At 47.5% G+C, this 12,067-nt stretch overlaps 1 protein-coding gene across 10 annotated transcripts in view; it reads left to right on the forward strand.

Annotated features, from left to right (window-relative positions):
- ANKRD17 (ankyrin repeat domain 17) overlaps positions 1-12,067 on the forward strand; it is a 142,279-nt gene that overhangs the window by 32,200 nt on the left and 98,012 nt on the right. Inside the window, exon 1 of one of the 10 annotated variants that reach the window (XM_056567895.1) lies at positions 4,803-4,967. The exons of 8 other annotated variants lie outside the window; for them this stretch is intronic. In XM_056567895.1, the coding sequence (XP_056423870.1) occupies positions 4,914-4,967 (54 nt within the window). In that variant the 5' untranslated portion in view covers positions 4,803-4,913. Of the gene's footprint in view, positions 1-4,802; positions 4,968-7,880; positions 7,940-12,067 lie in introns of those variants that run through there. One more of the 10 variants, XM_056567897.1, reaches the window with a different exon arrangement.

Consider the following 12,067-nt stretch of genomic DNA (forward strand, 5'->3'; position numbering starts at 1 on the left):
TATTCTTGGGCGTGGTGTGCGGCAGTATTCTTGGGCGTGGTGTGCGGCAGTATTCTTGGGCGTGGTGTGCGGCAGTATTCTTGGGCGTGGTGTGCGGCAGTATTCTTGGGCGTGGTGTGCGGCAATATTATATTCAGGGGCATAGTGTGACAAGGTATATTCCAGGGCGTGATGTGTTGCAGTATTCAGGGGTGTGGTGTGCCGCTGTATTATATTCAGTGGCTTGGTGTGCCGCTGTATTATATTCAGGAGCGTGGTGTGCCGCTGTATTATATTCAGGAGCGTGGTGTGCCGCTGTATTATATTCAGGGTTGTGGTGTGCTGCTGTATTATAATCAAGGGGGCGGGGTCGCAGTATTATATTCTGGGGCGTTGTGTGCGGCAGTAATATATTCAGGGGCGTGGTGTGTTGCAGTATTGTATTCAGGGGCTTGGTGTGTGGCAGTATTGTATTCAGGGGCGTGGTGTGTTGCAGTATTGTATTCAGGGGCTTGGTGTGTGGCAGTATTGTATTCAGGGGCTTGGTGTGTGGCAGTATTGTATTCAGGGGCGTGATGTGTTGCAGTATGATATTCAGATGCGTGGTGTGTGACAGTATTGTATTCAGGGGCTTGGTGTGTGGCAGTATTGTATTCAGGGGCTTGGTGTGTGGCAGTATTGTATTCAGGGGCGTGATGTGTTGCAGGATTATATTCAGGGGCGTGGTGTGTGGCAGGATTATATTCAGGGGCGTGGTGTGTGGCAGGATTATATTCAGGGGCGTGGTGTGTGGCAGGATTATATTCAGGGGCGTGGTGTGTGGCAGGATTATATTCAGGGGCGTGATGTGTTGCCGTATTATATTCAGGGCCTTGGTGTATGGCAGTATTCAGGGGCGTGGTGTGTGGCAGTATTATATTCAGCGGCTTGGTGTGCGGCAGGATTATATTCAGCGGCTTGGTGTGCGGCAGGATTATATTCAGGGGCGTAGCGTGACAAGATATATTCCGGGGCGTGATGTGTTGCAGTATTCAGGGAGGTGGTGTGTTGCAGCATTCAGGGGCATGTTATGTGGCAGTATTCAGGGGCATGTTATGTGTTAGTATTCAGGGGCTTGGTGTGTGGCAGTAATATATTCAGGGACATGATGTGTTGCGGTATTATATTCAGGGGCGTGGTGTGTGGTAGTATTATATTCAGGGGCTTGGTGTGCGGCAGGATTATATTCAAGGGCTTGGTGTGCGGCAGGATTATATTCAGGGGCTTGGTGTGCAGCAGGATTATATTCAGGGGCGTAGCGTGACAAGGTATATTCCGGGGCGTGATGTGTTGCAGTATTCAGGGAGGTGGTGTGTTGCAGCATTCAGGGAGGTGGTGTGTTGCAGCATTCAGGGGCATGTTATGTGGCAGTATTCAGGGGCTTGGTGTGTGGCAGTAATATATTCAGGGACATGATGTGTTGCGGTATTATATTCAGGGGCGTGGTGTGTGGTAGTATTATATTCAGGGGCTTGGTGTGCGGCAGGATTATATTCAAGGGCTTGGTGTGCGGCAGTATTATATTCAGGGGCTTGGTGTGCAGCAGGATTATATTCAGGGGCGTAGCGTGACAAGGTATATTCCGGGGCGTGATGTGTTGCAGTATTCAGGGAGGTGGTGTGTTGCAGCATTCAGGGGCATGTTATGTGGCAGTATTCAGGGGCTTGGTGTGTGGCAGTAATATATTCAGGGGCTTGGTGTGTGGCAGTAATATATTCAGGGGCTTGGTGTGCGGCAGGATTATATTCAGGGGCTTGGTGTGCGGCAGGATTATATTCAGGGGCTTGGTGTGCGGCAGGATTATATTCAGGGGCTTGGTGTGCGGCAGGATTATATTCAGGGGCTTGGTGTGCGGCAGGATTATATTCAGGGGCTTGGTGTGCGGCAGGATTATATCCAGGGGCTTGGTGTGCGGCAGGATTATATCCAGGGGCTTGGTGTGCGGCAGGATTATATCCAGGGGCTTGGTGTGCGGCAGGATTATATCCAGGGGCTTGGTGTGCGGCAGGATTATATCCAGGGGCTTGGTGTGCGGCAGGATTATATCCAGGGGCTTGGTGTGCGGCAGGATTATATCCAGGGGCTTGGCGTGCGGCAGGATTATATCCAGGGGCTTGGCGTGCGGCAGGATTATATCCAGGGGCTTGGCGTGCGGCAGGATTATATCCAGGGGCTTGGCGTGCGGCAGGATTATATCCAGGGGCTTGGCGTGCGGCAGGATTATATCCAGGGGCTTGGCGTGCGGCAGGATTATATCCAGGGGCTTGGCGTGCGGCAGGATTATATCCAGGGGCTTGGCGTGCGGCAGGATTATATTCAGGGGCTTGGCGTGCGGCAGGATTATATTCAGGGGCTTGGCGTGCGGCAGGATTATATTCAGGGGCTTGGCGTGCGGCAGGATTATATTCAGGGGCGTAGCATGACAAGGTATATTCCGGGGCGTGATGTGTTGCAGTATTCAGGGAGGTGGTGTGTTGCAGCATTCAGGGGCATGTTATGTGGCAGTATTCAGGGGCTTGGTGTGTGGCAGTAATATATTCAGGGACATGATGTGTTGCGGTATTATATTCAGGGGCGTGGTGTGTGGTAGTATTATATTCAGGGGCTTGGTGTGCGGCAGGATTATATTCAAGGGCTTGGTGTGCGGCAGTATTATATTCAGGGGCTTGGTGTGCAGCAGGATTATATTCAGGGGCGTAGCGTGACAAGGTATATTCCGGGGCGTGATGTGTTGCAGTATTCAGGGAGGTGGTGTGTTGCAGCATTCAGGGGCATGTTATGTGGCAGTATTCAGGGGCTTGGTGTGTGGCAGTAATATATTCAGGGGCTTGGTGTGTGGCAGTAATATATTCAGGGGCTTGGTGTGCGGCAGGATTATATTCAGGGGCTTGGTGTGCGGCAGGATTATATTCAGGGGCTTGGTGTGCGGCAGGATTATATTCAGGGGCTTGGTGTGCGGCAGGATTATATTCAGGGGCTTGGTGTGCGGCAGGATTATATTCAGGGGCTTGGTGTGCGGCAGGATTATATTCAGGGGCTTGGTGTGCGGCAGGATTATATCCAGGGGCTTGGTGTGCGGCAGGATTATATCCAGGGGCTTGGTGTGCGGCAGGATTATATCCAGGGGCTTGGTGTGCGGCAGGATTATATCCAGGGGCTTGGTGTGCGGCAGGATTATATCCAGGGGCTTGGTGTGCGGCAGGATTATATCCAGGGGCTTGGTGTGCGGCAGGATTATATCCAGGGGCTTGGTGTGCGGCAGGATTATATCCAGGGGCTTGGTGTGCGGCAGGATTATATCCAGGGGCTTGGCGTGCGGCAGGATTATATCCAGGGGCTTGGCGTGCGGCAGGATTATATCCAGGGGCTTGGCGTGCGGCAGGATTATATCCAGGGGCTTGGCGTGCGGCAGGATTATATCCAGGGGCTTGGCGTGCGGCAGGATTATATCCAGGGGCTTGGCGTGCGGCAGGATTATATCCAGGGGCTTGGCGTGCGGCAGGATTATATTCAGGGGCTTGGCGTGCGGCAGGATTATATTCAGGGGCTTGGCGTGCGGCAGGATTATATTCAGGGGCTTGGCGTGCGGCAGGATTATATTCAGGGGCTTGGCGTGCGGCAGGATTATATTCAGGGGCGTAGCATGACAAGGTATATTCCGGGGCGTGATGTGTTGCAGTATTCAGGGAGGTGGTGTGTTGCAGCATTCAGGGGCATGTTATGTGGCAGTATTCAGGGGCTTGGTGTGTGGCAGTAATATATATTCAGGGGCGTGGTGTGCGGCAGGATTATATTCAGGGGCGTGGTGTGCGGCAGGATTATATTCAGGGGCGTGGTGTGCGGCAGGATTATATTCAGGGGCTTGGTGTGCGGCAGGATTATATTCAGGGGCTTGGTGTGCGGCAGGATTATATTCAGGGGCTTGGCGTGCGGCAGGATTATATTCAGGGGCTTGGCGTGCGGCAGGATTATATTCAGGGGCGTAGCATGACAAGGTATATTCCGGGGCGTGATGTGTTGCAGTATTCAGGGAGGTGGTGTGTTGCAGCATTCAGGGGCATGTTATGTGGCAGTATTCAGGGGTGTGGTGTATTGCAGTACTATATTCAGGGTTGCAGTTTGTGGTAATAGTATTCAGGGGCACAGTGTGTGGCAGGATGATATTCAGGTCATACAGGGAACAGTACATTTCTGTCCTCCACATTTCAGTAGCCTGTGCCATGTCTGGATCCTATTCTTTTAGAACAGGCAGGGGCGGCCATAGTAGACCTGGATAAGTGGACTCTTACTGTTCTATGGGATAGGTGTATAATGTCAGGTGATGTTGGTGCTGGACTTTCACCACCCGTCTGTAGAGAGTTGGGAGGGCGCCATACACTTCGGCAGACATTAAGGTGAACCATAAAGTGTTAATGTGCAGGAGCGGATCATAAAGAAGACATAAAGGACAAATGTTACTAGTTCTGTTCTGATTTTAGGTTCATAAATTGCATCCAAAAACCTGACCGACCCCTGTTGACGTGCTTAGTGCATCCTTCTGTGCAGACTGGGTGGTCCTATGATTGTTGGGGGGGGGGGGGGGGAGGCTGCTGGCGCCCTCCCAGGTGTACATTATTGTGTATATGTAGTGTCCTGATACGTGCAGTCATGTGCTGGCCATGGTCACCGCGTCCATAATGCAGTGTGTGTGGTGGGTGAAAAAACAAGCGTGTGACTTTAAGATGAGGCTGCGTGAGTCACCCCTGTGTGTGTTGGTAGAGGCCTGCGCTGTGACTGCAGAGCTGCTCCGGGCCAGAATAGAACGTTCCATTTCCTGTTCCCTGGCTGACAGAGGAGGGTTCCTGCTGGCACAGATCTAATCATAGTGCAGCAGAGCTATGGCTGTGTGAGAGAACATGGTGGAGACGGCAGCCGACATGGAAGCATATGTTCTAGAAGACATCCTGGAGGTACGAGGGGAGGAGGGAGGCTGATGTCAGCCGATCAGCTAGACCTTGTACGGGCTCCTCTAATACGGCTCCCGGTCCGCTGGCATCTCCCCTTTCGGTGACCGGTCTCTGGGCGGATTGTTGTTGGGCGACCGGGATGGTGTCCGGGGAGACCTCCATTACATAAATGCCTGTGACCTTTAGATTAACTCATTAGAAGGTGGGGTCTGCAAAGCCGCTTTCTCTGCCTCGGGATCAGATGTCTTGCACAATTCGTCTAGAGGCCTAGTGCTCCGGCTTCACATGACGGCCCCGGGGATTGGCGGCGGTACTGCAGCAGCTCTAGAAGTTGTGTGCTCTCCTGCATACTTCTGCCTGCTCTCCATGTGTCACGGCTGCCACACAGCTTTGCTTTGGAGTCTCTCAGCTCTACCTAGATGAGAGAGAAGAATATATGAAGGGTCAGTGAGTGGCACCCATAAGTGTGTGCCAGCTGTATTCTTACTACATTGCCAGTCACATGGGCACCTCAAAAAATGAGAGGCTGCTGCATGTTAGAGAGCATGGGCAGAAAACTACACAGCAGTCATCAACAATTTTATATTTAATTGCTTTCCAATCCTCTAGAACAGTGGTCTTCAACCTGCGGACCTCCAGATGTTGCAAAACTACAACTCCCAGCATGCCCGGACAGCCAACGGCTGTCCGGGCATGCTGGGAGTTGTAGTTTTGCAACATCTGGAGGTCTACAGGTTGAAGACCACTACTCTAGAAGGAGCAGTTGTCAGCCTTGTTACACAAGTAATTTATCATCCAGTCCTATTGGTTGTTACCCAGCTTAACCAGAAACAGAAATCCAGGAAATGGAGTTATTGATAGGATCAGTTATTGATAGGATCAGTTCTCTCCATTAATAGTGTAATGGTCTATTGGTGTCACAAAGAACATACCCCACTGGTAACCTCTTCTGTCAGGAGTCTTCATATCCTGACCAAAGCCCACAGGCCCTATAAACATTACACTTATGTAGGTTAAACCGGCCAAATTTGGCAGGACTAGTGGACCATGTAGTATGGATGGAGGCCTCCATAGAGGACACAGTAAAGGATTGAGCATTTAGGATTTCAGCTGTATGATCCTTTTGCTCTCTGAGAGGTAAGCCACTCATTAAAGGAGAACTCCAGAACATAAAAATTGTCCCCCATACTGCCGGCAGTAAAAATAAAAAAATAAAGATGTACATACCTTCCTCCGCTCCCCCGGGGCCTCCGGTAACCGGCTCCGGTCTCCGCCGCGATCCACTTCCTGGTTGCTGGTGGTCAGATGAATCATACTGCACTCAGCCAATCACCAGTCAGACTCTGCCGGCGATAGGCTGAGTGGCAGTGTGACGTTTTCGGCCCCGGCAGCAGGTGCGGTGTAGCGAAGAATTTTGTGTCCTGAAGCGTTCACACTGCCGCTCAGCCTATTTCCGGCCAAGGAAGGTATGTACATCTTAATCTTTTCACTGCTAGCAGTATGGGCGACAATTTTTATATTCTGGAGTTCTCCTTTAAGAACACATGGGGGGGGGGGGGGAGGAGATTTAGAAAAACCTGTGGAGAGGCCAGTTGCCCAGAGTAATCAATCAGATCGCTTCCTTCATTTTTCACAGACTGTTAGGAATGAGAGATTAGTTGCTATGGGCTACTTTGCCTCTCCACAGGTATAAATCTCCCCCATGGACACTGAGAGATGGCTGTCTGACAGCTATCATATGTAAGCATGAGGATGCCTCCATGGATTGATTTCAGGATTACATACAGCCTGTAGAAAAAAAAAAATCATAATGAAAAAAAGCTTAAATGTAGCCTTAGGCCACTTCACACAGAAAAACTTTCATAAGTATTTGTAAGTTAAAACTAAGAGTGGGCCCATAAGACTGACAAGGACAAATCTTCCCATTATACGAAGTGTTCTGTTCCTCCACTGGCTTTTTGTTTTACAGATACTACCAAATACTGACCAGAATTCTGCTGTGTAAAGGGCCTTAGATTGTATTCACACATAACAGTACAGGTACAAAATACCCTGCAAGCAGTGTCATGGTAATCATTTCACCTGTGCCATGGCAACTCCTTAGGCTCTGTTCACATGGAAGAATTTCTGCACTGAATTCTGCAGGAATTTATTACCAATCCACTTCAATGGAATTCCTGCAGCAGAAATGCTGCTGTGTGACTGGTATAACGCATGATTGCCATTGATTTCCATGCACAAAATGTCTGCCACACTGAGAATTATAGAATGTTATCTGTGTAATCTATTGCGGCTTCTACTTGCACAAATCAGCAGCATTTCTGCCCCATGTGAATTTAACCCAAGAGTTCATGGCAGCTACTGATTTTAGGGAGAGCATTAGTTTCACTAAGCCAGCTGATCAATGAGCATATCCTGTAGTCCTGCTGCTGACTGTGCAAAAATAAATGGTCCAGCTTTTAGCTGTACAACAGAAGCAAATGAATCACCTGATGTTTCTGTGAACCTCTCAGGGTTATTATAAGCTTAGTTAATATAAAATAATCTCATTCCTTTTTTAGATGTTTGCTTGTGATCTTTCTTGCATGTGTCTGGTTTATCCACAATGCCAATTTGAAGGAATGTATTAATGTTAAGTTGGTGTAATTCTAAAGCCATAAGGGAGCAGATGTGCTCAGGACTCTTCTGGACTTCCTATCAGTAATCCAATTCATGCCCCTCCCCCCCAGCCGGGTCCGGCACCCATAATGTAAAAACGAAGTGTGAATGCCGCCTAACTCTTGACTTCAGTAAAATTATTTTGTAGGACCCTTGTTTTAGATTACTTATGCAATGTACATTTACCCCCAACATTTGTATATTCACACTCGGGAGAATGCTGTTGGCCTATGCTTTCTTCTGTTTCTCCTTAGGGTCTATTCGGCGGAATTCCGCACAAGCCAGAAACAACCCAAATGAATGGTGAAGCGGAATTGGTATGGATGTGCAGAAATTCTGCCATGTGAATAGTTCTTAACTCTGCCTTCCTTGTTCTGCACGTGGTCAGGAGTTCCTGTTTGAGGTGTCTCTACTTATTAACACCATGAATGAAAGTTAGGCAACACGTATGCAGGCTTACTTGCTTCACTTGCTGACCTAATTTTACAATATGTCTACTTTATGTTTGCATCATAAAGTTGACATGTTTTTACTTTAGGAAGACATTAGAGGGCTTCAAAATTCTGAAGCAATTTTTCACGAAAATGTCAAAATCTGAATTTTTCAGGGACCAGTTCAGTTTTCAAGTGGATTTGAGGGGCCTTCATATTAGAAATACCCCATAAATTACCCCATTATAAAACTGCACCTTCTTTTTTTACACTCGCATGTTCTTGCAGAGCCATTTTTTTGCATTTTTACAAGGGGTAAAAGGAGAGAAATCTCCAAAATTTGTAACCCCATTTCTCTCCAGTAAGGAAATGCGTTATATGTGGATGTAAAGTGCTCTGTGGGTGCACTAGAAGGCTCAGAAGAGGAGGAGCAACAATTATGTTTTGGAGAGTGAATTTTGCTGAAATGGTTTTTGGGGGACATGTCGCATTTAGGAAGCCCCTATGGTGCCAGAACAGCAAAAAAAAAAAACACATGGCCTACTATTTTGGAAAATACACCCCACAAGGGGTACAGGGAGCCTTAACACCCCACAGGTGTTTGACTACTTTTCGTTAAAATGTGATGTGTAAATGAAAATAATTTTTTTCACTAAAATGCTATTGTTTTCCCCAAAATTTCACATGTTTACAAGGGGTAATAGAAGAAATGGGGCTACAAATTTTGGGGGTCATTTTCTCCTGAGTATGGAAATACCCCATGTGTGGATGTGAAGTGCACTGCGGGCGAACTACAATGCTCAGAAGAGGAGTCACATTTAGCTTTTGGAAAGCAAATTTTGCTGAAATGGTTTTTGCGAGGCATGTCACATTTAGGAAGCCCCTATGGTGCCAGAACAGTGGGCGCCCCCCACTTGTGACCCCATTTTAGAAACTAAACCCATCACAGAATTTAATAAGGGGTGCAGTGAGCATTTACACCCCACTGGCGTCTGACAGATCTTTGGCACAGTGGGCTGTGCAAATGAAAAATCACATTTTTCATTTTCACGGACCACTGTTCAAAAAATCTGTCAGACACCTGTGGGGCGTAAATGCTCACCGCACCCCTTATTACATTCCATGAGGTGTGTAGTTTCCAAAATGGGGTTACATGTGGGGGGTCCATTGTTCTGGCACCATGGGGGCTTTGTAAACGCACATGGCCTTCAATTCCGGACAAATTTTCTCTCCATAAACCCAATGGCGCTCCCTCTCTTCCGAGCATTGTAGTGCGCCCTCAGAGCACTTTACATCCACATATGGGGTATGTTCTTACTCAGAAGAAATGGGGTTACAAATTTTGGGGGGTGCTTTTTTCCTATTTTCCCTTGTGAAAATGAAAAATTTAGGGTAACGCCAGCATTTTAAACAAAAAATTATTTTTTTTTTTTCATTTTCCCATCCAACTTTAATGAAAATTTGTCAAACACCTGTGGAGTGTTAAGGCTCACAATAACCCTTGTTATGTTCCGTGAGGGGTGTAGTTTCCAAAATGGGGTCACATGTGGGTATTTATTTTTTGTGTTTGTCAAAACCGCTGTAAAATCAGCCACCCCTGTGCAAATTGCCAATTTAGGCCTCAAATGTACATCCTGAGCCTTGTGCACCCACAGAGCATTTTACACCCACATATGGGGTATTTCCATACTAAGGAGGAATTGCATACAAATTTTGTTGGTCTTTTTTTTTTATTTTATTTTTTTCCTTTTTACCTCTTGTGAAAATAAAAAGTATGGGGCAACATCAGCATGTTACTGTAAACATTTTTTTTTTTTTTTTTTATATACCCCAACAGGCTGGCGTAGACCCTAACTTTTCCTTTTCATAAGGGGTAAAAGGAGAAAAATCCCCCAAGATTTGTTACGCAATTTCTCCCGAGTACGGAGATAAACCATATGTGGCCCTAAACTGTTTCCTTTAAATAAGACAGGGCTCCAAAGTGAGCGTCATTTGCATTTGAGGACTAAATTAGGACTTGCATAGGGGTGGACAAAGGGGTATTCTACACCAGTGATTCCCAAACAGGGTGCCTCCAGTTGTTGCTAAACCCCCAGCATGCCTGGATAGTCGGTGGCTGTCCAGAAATGCTAGGAGTTGTTGTTTTGCAACAGCTGGAGGCTACGTTTTAGAAACAGTGCCGTACGATCCGTTTACATTTTTATTGGTGCGGACCGTGTAAGTGTTTTAACCTTTATGTGGTAGTGTAGTGTTTTTTAAAGTACATTCGCACTGGCGGGGATTTGCGGTGAGTTTCCAACTAGGGGTTTGAGCTTCTGCGGAAAATTTCCCACAGCTCAAACTTGAAGCAGGAAACTCGCTGTAAACTCACCATTGCGAATGTTCCCTGTACATTCACATGGGGGGGCGCAAACCTCCAGCTGTTGCAAAACTACAACTCCCAGCATGCACTGTTAGACCGTGCATGCTGGGAGTTGTACTTTTGTAAAAGCTGGAGGCACACTGGTTGGAAAACCTTCAGTTAGGTTCTGTTGCCTAACTCAGTATTTTCCAACCAGTGTGCCTCCAGCTGTTGCAAAACTAACTTCCAACATGTACTGATCGCCGATGGGCATGCTGGGAGATGTAGTTATGCAACAGCTGGAGGTACGCAACTACAACTCCCAGCATGGCGAGACAGCCGTTTGCTGTTGGTGCATGCTGGGAGTTGTAGTTTTGCAAGATCTAGAGGGCCACAGTTTAGAAACCACTGCACAGTGATCTCCAAACTGTGGCCCTCCCAGATGTTGCAAAACTACAAATCCCAGCATGCCCAGACAGCAAAATGCGGTGTGGGTATGCTGGGAGTTGTAGTTTTGCAACATCTGGAGGGCTACAGTTTGGAGACCACTGTATAGTGATCTCCAAACTGTAGGCCTCCAGATGTTGATAGGCAACTCACCGGCTTCCATAGTCTTCACCAGGGAGTCAGCTGCACGTGATCGCCCCTGGCAAGTGACTTCCGGTGCCTGTAACAGTCGGTTTCCCCGTTCTGCCCAGACCTACTGTGGGTGGGCGGAACAGGGGAACCAAACTTTAACTCCCCCTCCGCCCCTGATCTGCTATTAGTTGGCCGCTTCTGACTGATCAATAGCCGGGATAGGAGGGGTGGCACCCCTGCCACCTCACTCCTATCCCTTCAGGGGGATTGTGGGTGTTTAGGACACCTCCCATCCCCCTTATTTTCCGTGTCAGCGGAGACACGTATGACCCAGAATCGCCGCAGCTCGCCTGTCTGAATTGACCAGCGATCGCCGACATGGGGGGTTTTAGGACCCTCCCCCCTCGGCGAATGATTTCAGTAGGCATCCTGGTCCGGTCCCCAAACGGCTAGCGGCGGGGAACGAAATTCCCATGGGCGTACCCATACGCCCTCTGTCCTTAAGGGGTTAAATATGCTTTTAAGTTTTGTTAAAAATTATTGGTGAAAAGTAAGCAAAATAGTTGGTGTACAGTAAGCAAAATCAAATCATACATCATGAGCTATCTAGATGTTAAACTGGGTCAGTAATTCTTCCCCTATTTTGTTAGTGTACAATGTATGATGATGCAGTTTTAGGTCACATGGCTTTTACTGTGAAACCTGTTTTCAGTATGTGTTAGGCTATATTAACATCATCGTTAGGCATATCTGTTATGAAATGTCTGTTATGTCACATAAGAGGTCATTATTAACAGATCTGAAACTGGTTAAAATTAAATAAAAAATAACAGACCATTAACATCCGTTATTATCATCCGTTTAAACATCGGTTTATCTCCATAGTGCCAGTTAATTTTTAACCAGTTATTAATTTTTTCTCAGCATACTCAGTAGCTAGAACGAATGTAAAAATTCTGGAGGGTAACAGATTACTTCGGTCACCATAGGCTTCAATTAGGGCTGCAACGATTGTTCGATAAAATCGATAAAATTCGATAACTGGATTCGTTGTTGACTTATCCCATTACCGAACAACCGGCGGTCATATGGCT

The sequence above is a fragment of the Hyla sarda genome, chromosome 1, assembly GCF_029499605.1.
Source record: "Hyla sarda isolate aHylSar1 chromosome 1, aHylSar1.hap1, whole genome shotgun sequence".
Lineage (NCBI taxonomy): Eukaryota > Metazoa > Chordata > Amphibia > Anura > Hylidae > Hyla > Hyla sarda.